The sequence below is a fragment of the Hyperolius riggenbachi genome, chromosome 8 (genome assembly GCF_040937935.1).
Source record: "Hyperolius riggenbachi isolate aHypRig1 chromosome 8, aHypRig1.pri, whole genome shotgun sequence".
In the NCBI taxonomy this organism is placed as follows: domain Eukaryota; kingdom Metazoa; phylum Chordata; class Amphibia; order Anura; family Hyperoliidae; genus Hyperolius; species Hyperolius riggenbachi.
The window spans coordinates 73,166,203-73,182,755 of record NC_090653.1 but is presented as its reverse complement, the minus strand read 5'-3'; the positions used below and the strand labels follow the sequence as shown (position 1 = coordinate 73,182,755).

At 44.0% G+C, this 16,553-nt stretch overlaps 1 protein-coding gene across 2 annotated transcripts in view; it reads right to left on the bottom strand.

Annotated features, from left to right (window-relative positions):
• The window catches only part of LOC137528921 (cytochrome P450 2H2-like), a 75,930-nt gene that overhangs the window by 8,522 nt on the left and 50,855 nt on the right, over positions 1 to 16,553 (bottom strand). For both annotated transcript variants that reach the window (XM_068250686.1, XM_068250687.1), the window contains one exon: positions 8,095 to 8,282. In XM_068250686.1, the coding sequence (XP_068106787.1) occupies positions 8,095 to 8,282 (188 nt within the window). The remainder of the gene's footprint in view (positions 1 to 8,094; positions 8,283 to 16,553) is intronic.

The following is a 16,553-nucleotide window of genomic DNA, read 5'->3' as shown; positions in this document are numbered from 1 at the left end:
ACCAGTGCCCACATTTATGCACCTGCCTAATTTTGTTTAGACAATTATTGCACACTTTCTGTAAATCCAATAAACTCCATTTCACTTCTCAAATATCACAGTGTGTGTCTCCTATATGGATCTGGTCAGTGCGGAAGAGAGAAAAGAAAAAACCCGCAGGGGTACCAGGAGCCCTTTTGGTGTATTATCTTCAGATAATGAGATAGAGATTAGAAAAAAATATACTCACAAGTGTAGGTTGCTAGAGGCAACCACTTGTATAGGCGTGTAGGGAAGTCCCGTCCCCACTCGGTCTTTATGATCGTTGGTCGCTGCTCCTTAGAAAAAGGTTTCGCTTCTCGTAAGTCGCGAAGAACCCCACGAATGGGGTGGTACAGGATCGATTTCCGAAGAGGATAGGAGGCGCCCGTATGGTGTATTGGGTGTTCTCTTAGTACAAAGAGACTCCACTTGATAAAAAGTTTAAGAAGGTTTATTAAGCACAAAAGACAACGCGTTTCGCGGTCCAAGCCGCTTCCTCAGGTCAGTGACAGGTGCTTTCTAAAAAAAGAAAAGGGGGGCGCTCGGGGTCATAAAACATAAACATAAAAACAAACGTATCGTGATATGATATTAACATTATACGTGTGAGTTAGGGTCACAAACCAGTTATGAGCTATGTGGTCTCGCTCTCTGTTAAGATAATATACATGTACAAGGGAGGTAGATGATGAGACAATTCATAAGGAACAGTTGATGATAAAAAACATACCAATAAAAGTAGAATCATACGACATATACCTTAAAAACATATACAATCAATTATGTGGCAATATGTAAGTAACACATTGTATGTATAGGTTAGAAGCGATCTATACGGTCCCACCTTTAGTCAGGTGGTATGTATATGGGAAGATGAGGGGGAGGTAGCTAGAAGGATGGGATCTAGAGTAAGCCCAAGTGGTTGTGGTGATAGGTGTAGATGGAAGAGGAGGTAATATATGGATGGGGTCTGTATCTGTGATGGGACTAGGTAGTATAAGGACTATGAATCTGGGATGTCAGGAGGGGGGGGGGGCGACTGGAGGTGGGGGAAGGAAAGGACTGATACGCAGTGTAATAGCGGAGGGTGTGAGCGCCAGGAACGATCCTGGTGGTTTTTATGAGGAACCCAGGAAGAGTCCTGGGTACAAGATAGGGACCAACAATAATATTCACCGTAGGAAGGTAATAGTGGGGTCATATTGCAGGGGTCTGAGACTGAAGGAGGGTAGGAGGGATAGTGCTCGGAAACGGTAGGGTCCGTATGGGACGATATGAGGAGGTCTCTTACCTTAGGATAATGTCAGGATAGCCTGAGCGCCAAGCCGAGGGCTCTGATACGAGCGGTTTAAATGTACGTGGTTTACGGAGGGTCAGGGGGCGTGGGTATAACGGGGCCAGACAGTTGAGGTAGGGGGCGTGCTCCAGGTTTGTGTCGCACACCGATAGGCGTACTGGCCAAGAAGCGCATTGCGAGCCAGGACTCGCATCCATGCGAGGGAGGGGGCGGGGCCTCTGGTGGAGAGGATCTGCGTGTGGCTAGAGGGCGCGCGCATGCGCGTAAATCACATTCCGCCATGTTGGTGTGTGGCAAGAAGGGCAAAGTGACGAGGGGGGTCGTACATTACCAGGGGGACAAGAGGGAGGGGGGGGGGGATATGGTATATAGGTATATCATACCATCAATGGAGGTGCTTAGGGATATATTCAAAGAAGATGACATATTTAGTACACCACTAATGGACCATAAAAGCAAAGAAATAAAACTTAATGACGAGCTATCTATTTCACCAGACGACCTCCTAGATTTGAGCATCTATAACACACAAGAAGAACCAAATACGTCGGAGGAAAGGACTTTACAGTCACAGAAAAATATAGGGACAACCCAAAAACCAGGAACTAAGACAACTCCAAAATCCAGAATACCCCAACCAACAAGAGCGAACAAGAGAACGAAAACACTTATGACCAAAGAGACCAGACATATAACTGAATTTTTCACGCCTACACAAGAACCACTAAATCACAGCTCCGATTGCAACACCACAGAAGGCGCAACAACCAGCTCATCCTCTTCTTTTTTAGAATTACCCACCATACTGGGGGGGATTACGCCGTTGAGACCGATGATACCTTACTCCATAACCCATCTAGCACCCCCGATAATATCCTCACCACTGAAATCATCGGGAGAAAATACGGAAAACCGAGAAAGAGGGGAAAAAGAGGAGGACGCAAATCCAAACAAAGAATGATGATTGACAGTGGAGAAACCACTAACACCAAATCTATTTTTAATTTATCCTCTCACACATTGAATAGAGCTGAGAAAGCTGTCCTAGGCCGAGGCCTCTCTTTCTGCCCTACGAAACAAGCTAATCTATATGACCTATTTATAGATCTGAATCAGTTCACTCGAAAACTGACCCTAAAAAGATACTTCTTTTTAAAAAAATCGAAAGGTCTAAACACAAAGAACCTTAACAACAATGGAGAACTACCGATAATCCTGAACAATGATGACACATCGAATCTCTTCTATAACCCGGAAGAACTAAAAATGGAAAAATATATACATACCCAACTCAAAAACAAATCAAATTTTTATCCCACCATGTATAGAGGTCCCCATATAGAGGGTTTCTACAATCAAGTTCTGGAAGACTTTAGGAAATTGAACAAAAAGAACCCTACATCTAATCTGACCAAAGAAGAACAACAAGCGATAAAAAGCCTCAAGAACAACACCGCAATCATCATAAAACCAGCAGATAAGGGGGGTGGAATCGTGGTGATGAATAAAGGGGATTATATCACAGAAGCAGAGAGGATATTGAAGGACACAGAATACTATGGTATCCTAGACCAAGATCCTACCGAGAACTACAATAACGAACTCAAAAACCTAGTGATGGACGCCCTTGAAGAGGGAATCCTCAACAAATCTGAAAAAGACTTCATACTCATACAGGATCCAACAACAGCTCATTTTTATCATTTACCAAAAATCCACAAATCTATCATCAACCCACCAGGCAGACCAATTATAGCCGGTGTAAACTCATTATCCTCACATCTGTCAGAATTAATAGATCATCATCTACAACCAATGGTAAGAGAGCTACCCTCATTCCTAAAAGACTCTACACAACTACTCAGAGAACTCACGCAGATACCCTGGACAACTGATTACAAGTGGCTGACCCTAGACGTATCATCCCTTTATTCCAATATACACCATAAAATCGGCCTTAAAGCAGTTTGGTACTTTCTGATGATGAATGAAAAGATCCCAATGAAACAAAAAATCTTTCTTATTGAAGGCATCAAGTTCATATTAACACATAATTACTTTACATTCATAGATACCACATACATACAGAGGCGGGGAACAGCTATGGGATCGAGCATGGCTCCCAGCTATGCAAACTTGACAATGGGCCTCCTGGAACTCCTACTAATAGAACAAAAAAATTCCTTCACACCCAACATTGTATACTACAGAAGATACATAGATGATCTGATCTTGATTTGGAGAGGCGACAAGGCATCTATAGATAAGTTTGTCAATTATTTAAACAACAATGATTGGGGAATATCTTTCACCTCAAATTACGATGAGACAAAGATCGCATACCTGGATGTAACCCTCTACACAGAAAACGAGAAAATAAAATCCATGAATTACTTTAAATCTGTGGACTCCAACTCATACATCAACTATAAGAGCAATCACCATAAACCATGGAAAAACAATATTCCGTTTGGGCAGTTCTTGAGGATCCGTAAGAACTGCACAGACCTGAAATCTTTCGACTCACAAGCCAAAATACTCACAGAGAAATTCAAAGAAAAACTGTTTCCCACAAGACTAATTACAGCTGCTAGGAAAAGAGCGAGGAATGTAGAGAGACCATCACTTCTAGTGGAAAAAGAAAAATCGTCAGATACAAAAAAGATCCAGAACCAAACCAATTTCATCACGAAGTTCTCCAATAACCATACATCAGTGAGAAAGATCCTAAAAAAACACTGGCCATTACTACAAGACGATCCATATCTCAAGAAGGAAATAGATGAGGAACCACACTGCATCTTTAGGAGGGCGAAAACCCTGAAAAATGAATTGGCCCCAAGCAAACTGAAAAACAAACAACCTAAAGGGCCCCAGGAACAACAAGAGAACCCAGGAGTCCAAAAATGTAAACAAAAGATGTGTCTATGCTGCCAGATGATATGCAATCACCAAAAAACATTTGAATCTACGGCTACTGGGGATACGTATAACATCACACAGAGGATGGATTGCTCATCAGACTATATTATCTATTTACTAACATGTGGATGTGGCCTGCAATATATAGGACGAACTACACAACAGCTAAGAACAAGATGGGGACAACACCGGCGAAACATCGACAAGGGATTCACCAAACATGGACTATCTAGACATTGCAAAGAAAGGCACAATCAAGACCACAAAGGAATCAAAGTCTGTCCGATTGAACACATACCCCCAGATGTCCCTAATAGGAAAGAAAGATTAAAATCACGAGAGATGTACTGGGTCTTCAAACTTAGGACCCTACATCCTGAGGGGCTCAACATCTGCCTCGAGCACAACTTATGACAACTCTACCCCTTGTCTCCCCTTCCACCCCCTTTCCCCCCCCCCCCTCTCCCATCCTTCCCTCTACCCCCCTCCCACACCTGCCCTTCCCGTACCTCTCCCTTCCCCTTGCACCTCCCCCCCCAAACCCCCCCCCTTCTACCCTCCTACCCTCCTTTTCCCCCCCTTTCCCCCCCCCCCCTCTCCCTTATCCCCCACCTAACCCCCCCCCCCCCCCCCTATGGAATACAAGAGAAAACCAATACCAATAGAATCTGAGAAATCCAGGAACACAGCTACATATAAGTTACTACCAAAAATCTGAATTTAGAATCAGCACTACAACTCAATTTTATCACACTATCTGTCTAGCCTACCTACTCTGGTTGCAATTACACTATATATATATATACACTGGGCAGCATATATTTTCCTAATCCTATTAATGCTCCTGACATAGGTGTAATCTATATTGGCGTATGAGAACTGCCTCTATACTAATGTTTCCCACTAGGTTTATATTAACAACTAAATCTCTATATACTCCACTAGCTTGCCATTCAGCTCCCAAATTGTATATGGGAGCGCAATGAGACCAAATCTCTATATACTTTACTAACTTGCCATTCCGCTCCCATACTGTACATGGATAGCGCAATTTCTGTACTGACAGCACTAACCCCACAGATCCCAGAAGCAATATGGGGAAACTATCTATGATGATCCCTACCTTACTACATATGTATAAGCTTCATCTCAACATATATAGTACATATGTAACTATGATATCTTTGCTGAAATAATAATGCCATTCTTACTGTAAACACTGCATTAAGATTTTCAATACTGACTTTGTATATAAATTCCTTATTCGCCCACAAGAGGGCAGCAACACAGTGGATCCGACTGACCTCACGGATCTTCTACCTATACTATCCAGCGTTTTCAGAAATGTTTGAATATATCCCTAAGCACCTCCATTGATGGTATGATATACCTATATACCATATCCCCCCCCCCCTCCCTCTTGTCCCCCTGGTAATGTACGACCCCCCTCGTCACTTTGCCCTTCTTGCCACACACCAACATGGCGGAATGTGATTTACGCGCATGCGCGCGCCCTCTAGCCACACGCAGATCCTCTCCACCAGAGGCCCCGCCCCCTCCCTCGCATGGATGCGAGTCCTGGCTCGCAATGCGCTTCTTGGCCAGTACGCCTATCGGTGTGCGACACAAACCTGGAGCACGCCCCCTACCTCAACTGTCTGGCCCCGTTATACCCACGCCCCCTGACCCTCCGTAAACCACGTACATTTAAACCGCTCGTATCAGAGCCCTCGGCTTGGCGCTCAGGCTATCCTGACATTATCCTAAGGTAAGAGACCTCCTCATATCGTCCCATACGGACCCTACCGTTTCCGAGCACTATCCCTCCTACCCTCCTTCAGTCTCAGACCCCTGCAATATGACCCCACTATTACCTTCCTACGGTGAATATTATTGTTGGTCCCTATCTTGTACCCAGGACTCTTCCTGGGTTCCTCATAAAAACCACCAGGATCGTTCCTGGCGCTCACACCCTCCGCTATTACACTGCGTATCAGTCCTTTCCTTCCCCCACCTCCAGTCGCCCCCCCCCCCCTCCTGACATCCCAGATTCATAGTCCTTATACTACCTAGTCCCATCACAGATACAGACCCCATCCATATATTACCTCCTCTTCCATCTACACCTATCACCACAACCACTTGGGCTTACTCTAGATCCCATCCTTCTAGCTACCTCCCCCTCATCTTCCCATATACATACCACCTGACTAAAGGTGGGACCGTATAGATCGCTTCTAACCTATACATACAATGTGTTACTTACATATTGCCACATAATTGATTGTATATGTTTTTAAGGTATATGTCGTATGATTCTACTTTTATTGGTATGTTTTTTATCATCAACTGTTCCTTATGAATTGTCTCATCATCTACCTCCCTTGTACATGTATATTATCTTAACAGAGAGCGAGACCACATAGCTCATAACTGGTTTGTGACCCTAACTCACACGTATAATGTTAATATCATATCACGATACGTTTGTTTTTATGTTTATGTTTTATGACCCCGAGCGCCCCCCTTTTCTTTTTTTAGAAAGCACCTGTCACTGACCTGAGGAAGCGGCTTGGACCGCGAAACGCGTTGTCTTTTGTGCTTAATAAACCTTCTTAAACTTTTTATCAAGTGGAGTCTCTTTGTACTAAGAGAACACCCAATACACCATACGGGCGCCTCCTATCCTCTTCGGAAATTGTCTCCTATATGATATATCTAACTGACACTTTTTATCGTAACAACTAACGATTTATAGAGGAAAATCATGACGATTAACAAGGTTGCCCAAACTTTCGCATGCCACTGTAATAGGAACTCCAAAAATGCTATTTTAGGGGACATATGATGGACACCTAATGATATTTTGTGAAGAGGGGTATTGAATTGGGCCTGGCAGCGGGTTCAGGGGTTCTGGGGGTGATTTGGTTGGAAGGGGAATTTGGGAGGGCCCCCAAAGTTACACTTGCCCCAGGGCCCCATTGTAGCTAGAATTAGCCCTGCCTGGCTGTCCTGATCACTCTGGCATGAGTAGTGTCTGAATCACATAACTGAAACAAATATGCAGCTAATCTTGTTAGATTTTTGTTAGAAACATCTTATCTGCATATATACTGTACATAGACATATGACTATAGTAGAGATTAGATTGTGAGCTCCTCTGAGGGACAGTTAAGTGCCAAGACAATATACTCTGTACAGAGCTGCGGAAGATGTTGGCGCTATATAAATACTAAATAATAATAATTGTTCAGGGTCTATGGCTAAAAGCATTGGAGGCAGAGGATCAGCAGGACTGTTAGGCAAAAGGTATTGTTTAGCATTAAATATAAATATGTCAGCTACCATATCCCTCTCACTTCAGGTTCTCTTTAAGTCTTGAAGATAAACTAGAACAAAACTCATCCAAGAAGATTATACTGCAAGCTTTCAGCCACCAATGTAATAACACTCACTTGAAGCTTACAGAAAGCTTACTACTGGAGATGATTTTTAGGATTATCAGCCAGTAGACAGACAAACAGATGCATTTTAGATAATATTGTAAGAGCCAGAGCCGGGACAAAGTCCTCCAGCACCCAAGGCTGAGACACCAAAGTGCGCCCCTCCATCCCTCCACCCCAGCCCGTCACACACTGATTGCTATTAGACTAAGAGGCACCCCAGGGCCCCAACACCTTAATCTCTAGTTATCTGGCGTGTAGTCACTTCCATGTATCTTTCCTTTTCTTATTTCTTTCTGCTTCAAACACAATTAGGAATGACAGCTGAATGAATTGTGCGCCCCTCCTACGCTGCGCCCTGAGGCTGGAGCCTCTCCAGCCTATGCCTCGGCCCAGCCCTGCTAAGAGCACCTTGGGAATGCGATATCCTCTAAAGGTTGTATCACTGCTGGTTGCACGAAGTAGTCCTGCTGGTACAATATCCGCAAACCTCTGGATCTCATGGATGACGGCATCTGTGTATGGCATCTTACGCCTATCCTCCACAGATGGACAACGATCTCTGCCAATTACACTGTCAATCTCTTTCTGGATCCTTTCTGGAGTACACAAAAAAAACAGAAGAGGAGGAAACAATGTAGAAGATAACCACAATAGCTGGGAAACAAAATAACTAGGATTACTGGAATTTTATAGGTGCAACTTAGGGACCAAAACTGGTGATCAGGAATAAACGAATAAGACTGCAGTATTAGTGCTTCCTTTTAAATACTCGTGGTTGATCTCTGTCTATCTCTGAATTCAAAACAATTTCGATTTGATTCATCAATTTCTTCATCTCCATTGCTGTCAAGTAGTTAAGAAATCACTAAGTGTTCTACCCAAATTGTAAGGCAGAAGCCTGTATTCCCACAGAGAATGGGCTGCCTTCACAGTTGGCTTCATTTTAAATATTGATAATGGGTAAAAGAGTATTTCTGACCACTTAAATTTCACTAATTGCCCTGCCATGGGAAGAGCTCATCCTATCAGAATAAATTGTTGACCTCTAAGGATGTTCTGCTTGGTGATTATAGGACTTTGAGTGTGAAGGCTGAGTCCATATTCCATGGAAAGTAAGCCTTGACTATTACATGGATTGAAAGCAGGGGTGAGACAAGTATAACAGAATAGTATAATACATATACAGTATTATATATATATATAAACTTTGCTTATTCTCAAAACTCCAACTTGTTCAATTCCAGAATTATAAGTATTACATTTTATTTTTGAATGGTGTAAAAATGGTTTATAGTACGTTAGGTGTTTTTCTTGTCGACTGTGCTATCATTTAATTCTGTTATTTAATCCCTCATTTTATTACCTTTATCTCCTTAAAGAGAATCTGTACTCTAAAATTCTTACAATAAAAAGCATACCATGCTATTCATTATGTTCTCCTGGGCCCCTCTTATCTGTTTCTGCCACTCCCTGCTGAGATCCTGGCTTGTAATTGCCAGTTTTAGGCAGTGTTTACAAACAAAAAACATGGCTGCTAACCAGCATGTGATAGGCTGAGAGAATCTCAGTCTGTGACTCATACAGAGCCTGCAGGGGGTGTGGAGAGGGTGTGCATAACTTCTATCCTATAACAGCAGAGCAGCACATTCCTGCCTGAGCTGACAAAGCTGACAAAGGAAAGAAGATTAGATTAGATAACAGAGATAATACAGCCACTGTGCAACTAGGAAAGGCTGCAGTAAGACAGACCACATTAGAACAGGTATAGGAACTTATAGGATAGAAGAAATAAGGCTGAGAATTTTGTTACAGAGTCTCTTTAAGGCTCATACACACATCCAAACAACATAATTAATCCAAACAACATAATGCACAACCAACCACAGAACAAATTGTTTACCTGACGCACACACACGCCTACAAACTAAACAATCAACCTACGTAAATACTATGTGCACAAGCTAAACGACAAACTGCACAACATGTCTGCATTCAAAAGCAGTAAAGTTGTTCAAAAGACTTGTACACACATTCCAACCTGGACGATAGTTGGGCAGGTTGATCCACCAGTTGGATCTGGCAAACAACCTGTTACCAGTTGGTTGTTGGCCAGATCATTTAGTTGTGTGCCAGCTATACACGTTCCCAACTATCTTCCAACAGACTAAAAGGGACCCGTACACTGGTCGATTTCAGCCATCGATCATTTGATCAATTCTATAGAATCAATCGATCAGAAATCGATTCTTTCAAATCAGCAAATCGATCGATTTGCGATTGATTTAGATCAATGTCGATCGATTTGATCTAACTGACAGGATGGAAAATCTAGGGTTATCTGCTGCTGGCTGTAGATTGATGGCCCATAGAGTTGCATTGGATCTATTGGTGCAATAATGCATTTAGATCTATTTTCAATAGATTTACAATATATTTCTGTGAGAGATCGCGGAAAAGCCGCCACATGTGCTACTGACTGAGCAGGTGGCTGATTCCGCGTCCAGAGCGGCGGTTTGCACGTGGAAGCGTGTGTTTGGTAGCAGGGCAGAACGCGGAAAAGCCGCCGCATGCAACAACAGTAAGGTGGCTGGTTCCGCGTCCAGCGCGGCGGTTTGCACGTGGCAGCGTGTGTCTGGTGTGGCTGAGTCTGTTAGTGCACATAGACTTAGGAATACACGCGCGCGCGCTGAGAGGCAGAATTCTTATACTAAGCAGGAAGAGTCAGCTGACCACGCGATCAGCTGACTCCTGAGCGGGATACTATTGGTTGAGCAATTAGGGGTGGTGCTGGAGAGCACTATTCCATATATAGTTCCTGCTGGTCACTTGCAAGTTGTCTGCCGTTGCGATCACTACGTGGAAGCACTCAGACCTAGTCAGATTCTCAGTGTGTTTGAACCAGGTGGACCTGGGAATACACACTTAGCCAGATTATTTGAATTGTATTCTGTTTCTGCTTAAGCTAGTTCCAGGGTGTAGAGACCAAGGACCTCACACCCAGCTTAGGGAACGGTGTTATCATTTGTGTTATACCTCTAGCTAGTTCCAGGGTGTAGAGACCAAGGACCACACACCCAGCTTAGGGAACTGTATTATCATCTGTGTTATACTTCAGACTAGTTCCAGGGTGTAGAGACCAAGGACCTCACACCCAGCTTAGGGAACTGTATTATCATCTGTGTTATACTTCAGACTAGTTCCAGGGTGTAGAGACCAAGGTCCTCACACCCAGCTCAGGGAACTGTGTTATCATCTGTGTTATACTTCAGACTAGTTCCAGGGTGCTGAGACTATGGACCTCGCACCCAGTCTAGGGAATACTGTATTATCATCTGTGTATTCTTCAGACTAGTTCCGGGGTGCTGAGACCAAGGACCTCGCACCCAGAATAGGCATTGTTTAATATATGTTATGACTTATAGCTTTTCTGACTACTCCTCTGTCTTCTGATTCGGTACCTCGTATATCTGATATTCCGTTGCCAGACCCTGCTTGACTTGGATACTCAATTAGCCTTCTGTCTTTGTACTTTATCTGTCAGTGTGTTGCCGACCCGGCGTGCCCGACCTCGAGAGCTATCTCTCCCCTTAAAAGAGATAGTCTCCAAATCAGATAGTGACATCCATCTTAGGTGTCATTCACTCCTAGGTCCTTCCCGTCTCCAGCCTGACTCCTCCCCCCAGAGAGCCTCAGGCTGCTGGAAGGTTCCTGTTCTCCCAGAGCTGTGTCTCTATATTGTATACCACCTGCTCAGCAGGTACATTACTCAAAGTATTACTGTTACACCAAACACTCACTTATCCATAGGTGTCCAGAGGTTAGCAATATATCTGATTATCAGTGATACTGCAGATCATCAATAATCAGGTATATATCTGCATTCTTGGTGATACTGCAGATCACCAATAATCAGATTCTCTCTGCGTGCTGACACCAATCGTTACAATTTCATTCTGAAATCTAATGGAAATCTGTTCCTAGTGTGTGGCACAAATCAGATGGATTCCTGTCAGATTCGACTTGACAGGCATCTGGCAGAAATCTATCTAATGGTCGAATCTGCTGCAAATCTAGTGTATGGCCACCTTTAGTTTAGAAGATATAGTGGGATGCGAAAGTTTGGGCAACCTTGTTAATCGTCATGATTTTACTGTATAAATCATTGGTTGTTAAGATAAAAAATGTCAGTTAAATATATCATATAGGAGACACACACAGTGATATTGGAGAAGTGAAATGAAGTTTATTGGATTTACAGAAAGTGTGCAATAATTGTCTAAACAAAATTAGGCAGGTGCATAAATGTGGGCACTGGTGTCTGAACTAATTATTAGAACTCAAATTGGCTTGGTAAGCTCAGTGACCCCTGGCCTACATATACAGGTTAATCAAATTATTAGAAAGAGTATTTAAGGGAGTCAATTGTAAGTTTCCCTCCTCTTTTAATTTTCTCTGAAGAGTAGCGCCATTGGGGTCTCAAAACAACTCTCAAATGACCTGAAGTCAAAGATTGTGTAACATCATGGTTTAGTGGAAGGATACAGAAAGCTGTCTCAGAGATTTCAGCTGTCTGTTTCCACAGTTAGGAACATATTGAGGAAATGGAAGACCACAGGCTCAGTTCAAGTTAAGGCTCGAAGTGGCAGATCAAGAAAAATCTCGGATAAACAGAAGCGACGAATGGTGAGAACAGTCAGAGTCAACCCACAGACCAGCACCAAAGACCTAGAACATCATCTTGCTGCAAATGGAGTCACTGTGCATGGTTTAACCATTCGGCGCAATTTACACAAGGAGATGCTGTATGCAAGAGTGATGCAGAGGAAGCCGTTTCTCCACCCACAGCACAAACAGAGCTACTTGAGGTATGCTAAAGCACATCTGGATAAGACAGCTTCATTTTGGAATAAGGTGCTGTGGACTGATGAAACTAAAATTTAGTTATTTGTGAATAACAAGGGGCACTATGCATGGAGGAAAAAGAACACAGCATTCCAAGAAAAACACCTGCTACCTAGTGTAAAATAAAGTGGTGGTTCCATCATGCTGTGGGGATGTGTGGCCAGTGCAGGGACTGGGAATCTTGTCAAAGTTGAGGGATGCATGGATTCCATTCAGTATTAGCAGATTCTGGAGACTAGTGTTGGGCGAACACCTGGATGTTCGGGTTTGCGAACGTTCGCCGAACATGGCCGCGATGTTCGGGTGTTCGCGCCGAACTCCGAACATAATAGAAGTCAATGGGGACCCGAACTTTCGTGCTTTGTAAAGCCTCCTTATATGCTACATACCCCAAATTTACAGGGTATGTGCACCTTGGGAGTGGGTACAAGAGGAAAAAAAAATTAGCAAAAAGAGCTTATAGTTTTTGAGAAAATCAATTTTAAAGTTTCAAAGGGAAAACTGTCTTTTAAATGCGGGAAATGTCTGTTTTCTTTGCACAGGTAGCATGCATTTTGCCGCCATGCAGTCATAAATGTAATAAAGATAAGAGGTTCCATAAACAGGGACCGGCAACACTACACCAGCAGCAGCACACATGATGGAACAGGAGGAGGCGCAGGAGGAGAAGGCCACGCTTTGAGACACAACAACCCAGGCCTTGCATGAGGACAAGAAGAAGCGTGCGGATAGCATGCTTTTTGCCGCCATGCAGTCATAAATGTAATAAAGATAAGAGGTTCCATAAACAGGGACCGGCAACGCTAACCCAGCAGCAGCAGCACACGTGATGGAACAGGAGGAGGCGCAGGAGGAGAAGGCCACGCTTTCAGACACAATAACCCATGCCTTGCATGAGGACAAGAAGCATGCGGATAGCATGCTTTTTGCCGCCATGCAGTCATAAATGTAATAAAGATAAGAGGTTCAATAAACAGGGACCGGCAACGCTAACCCAGCAGCAGCACACGTGATGGAACAGGAGGAGGCGCAGGAGGAGAAGGCCACGCTTTGAGACACAACAACCCAGGCCTTGCATGAGGACAAGAAGCGTGCGGATAGCATGCATTTTGCCGCCATGCAGTCATAAATGTAATAAAGATAAGAGGTTCCATAAACAATGGTATACAGGGTGAGCGGTTGAGGGATGCATGGATTCCATTCAGTATTAGCAGATTCTGGAGACTAGTGTTGGGCGAACACCTGGATGTTCGGGTTCGCGAACGTTCGCTGAACATGGCCGCGATGTTCGGGTGTTCGCGCCGAACTCCGAACATAATGGAAGTCGATGGGGACCCGAACTTTCGTGCTTTGCAAAGCCTCCTTACATGCTACATACCCCAAATTTACAGGGTATGTGCACCTTGGGAGTGGGTACAAGAGGAAAAAATTTTTAGCATAAAGAGCTTATAGTTTTTGAGAAAATCGATTTTAAAGTTTCAAAGGGAAAACTGTCTTTTAAATGCGGGAAATGTCTGTTTTCTTTGCACAGGTAGCATGCATTTTGCCGCCATGCAATCATAAATGTAATAAAGATAAGAGGTTCCATAAACAGGGACCGGCAACGCTAACCCAGCAGCAGCAGCACACGTGATGGAACAGGAGGAGGCGCAGGAGGAGAAGGCCACGCTTTCAGACACAACAACCCATGCCTTGCATGAGGACAAGAAGCATGCGGATAGCATGCTTTTTGCCGCCATGCAGTCATAAATGTAATAAAGATAAGAGGTTCAATAAACAGGGACTGGCAACGCTAACCCAGCAGCAGCACACGTGATGGAACAGGAGGAGGCGCAGGAGGAGAAGGCCACGCTTTGAGACACAACAACCCAGGCCTTGCATGAGGACAAGAAGCGTGCGGATAGCATGCATTTTGCCGCCATGCAGTCATAAATGTAATAAAGATAAGAGGTTCCATAAACAATGGTATACAGGGTGAGCGGTGTACTACTGTTCCCAGCAGACACACAGAGTGGCAGTAAACTCAATGCTATATAGTGTGGTGGAGCGGTGTACTACTATTCCCAGCAGCGACACAGAGCACAATGCTATACAGGGTGAGCGGTGTACTACTGTTCCCAGCAGACACACAGAGTGGCAGTAAACTCAATGCTATATAGTGTGGGTGAGCGGTGTACTACTATTCCCAGCAGCGACACAGAGCACAATGCTATATAGGGTGAGCGATGTACTACTGTTCCCAGATGACACACAGAGTGGCAGTAAACACAATGCTATATAGTGTGGCTGAGCGGTGTACTACTATTCCCAGCAGACACACAGAGTGGCAGTAAACACAATGCTATATAGTGTGGGTGAGCGGTGTACTACTATTCCCAGCAGGGACACAGAGCACAATGCTATACAGGGTGAGCGGTGTACTACTGTTCCCAGCAGACACACAGAGTGGCAGTAAACACAATGCTATATAGTGTGGCTGAGCGGTGTACTACTATTCCCAGCAGACACACAGAGTGGCAGTAAACACAATGCTATATAGTGTGGGTGAGCGGTGTACTACTATTCCCAGCAGCGACACAGAGCACAATGCTATACAGGGTGAGCAGTGTACTACTGTTCCCAGCAGAGAGACACAGAGTGGCAGTAAACACAATGCTATATAGTGTGGGTGAGCGGTGTACTACTATTCCCAGCAGCGACACAATGACCGGGGGACCCTGGCTAGCCTGGCTGGAGAGAGAACTACCCTGCCTGCCTACCCAAAGCTAAACCCACAGACAAATGGCGGAGAAATGACGTGGATCGGGTATTTATTTACCCGAACCACGTGACCCGTTCGGCCAATCAGAGCGCGTTCGGGTCCGAACCACATGACACGGTCGGCCAATCACAGCGCTAGCCGAACGTTCAGGGAACGTTCGACCATGCGCTCTTAGTTCGGCCATATGGCCGAACAGTTTGGCCGAACACCATCAGGTGTTCGGCCAAACTCGAACATCACCCGAACAGGGTGATGTTCTGCAGAACCCGAACAGTGGTGAACACTGTTCGCCCAACACTACTGGAGACCAATGTCCAGGAATCAGTGACAAAGCTGAAGCTGTGCCGGGGCTGGATCTTTCAACAAGACAACGACCCTAAGCACTGCTCAAAATCCACTAAGGCATTCATGCAGAGGAACAAGTACAACATTCTGGAATGGCCATCTTAGTCCCCAGACCTGAGTATAACTGAAAATCTGTGGTGTGAGTTAAAGAGAGCTGAAGCCATCAAACCTGAATGAACTAGAGGTTTTGTGAAGCGGAATGGTCCAAAATGCCTTCAACCAGAATCCAGACTCTCATTGGAATCTACAGGAAACGTTTAGAGGACGTAATTTCTGCAAAAGGAGGATGTACTGAATATTGATTTCATTTCTTTTTTGTGGTGCCCAAATTTATGCACCTGCCTAATACAATAAACTTCATTTCACTTTTCAATATCACGGTGTGTGTTTCCTATATGATATATTTAACTGACATTTTTATCCTAACAATCAACGATTTATACAGGAAAATCATGACGATTAACAAAGGGTACCCAAACTTTCGCATCCCACTGTAGTTGGGCAGATTGTTGGGATGTGTGTATGAGCCTTTACTGAACACCTGAATTAAGGAAGAGCCCCTAGTCCTCAGCAGCGTAACTTTGCCAGGGAAAGAGGTTTTTCCACAGCTTTGAAAGATAGGCTCCAGTGCTGAAAACCAAGTCAGCTAGTACCGATTAGGGGGCTGATGCTTTAGTCTAACTTGCTCCTTTTTCCTGGCCTCAAAATCTGCTCGGTGGTTTAGTGATAGAGACTTAGGAATATTTCTTTTTACATTTCTTTGTTGTTTTATGGGAATCAATTTCTACTAAATGCACATGTGTGCTTGTTCACATTGTCAAATAAACCTATTTGCCAATCATAACATTGCATGCCCATA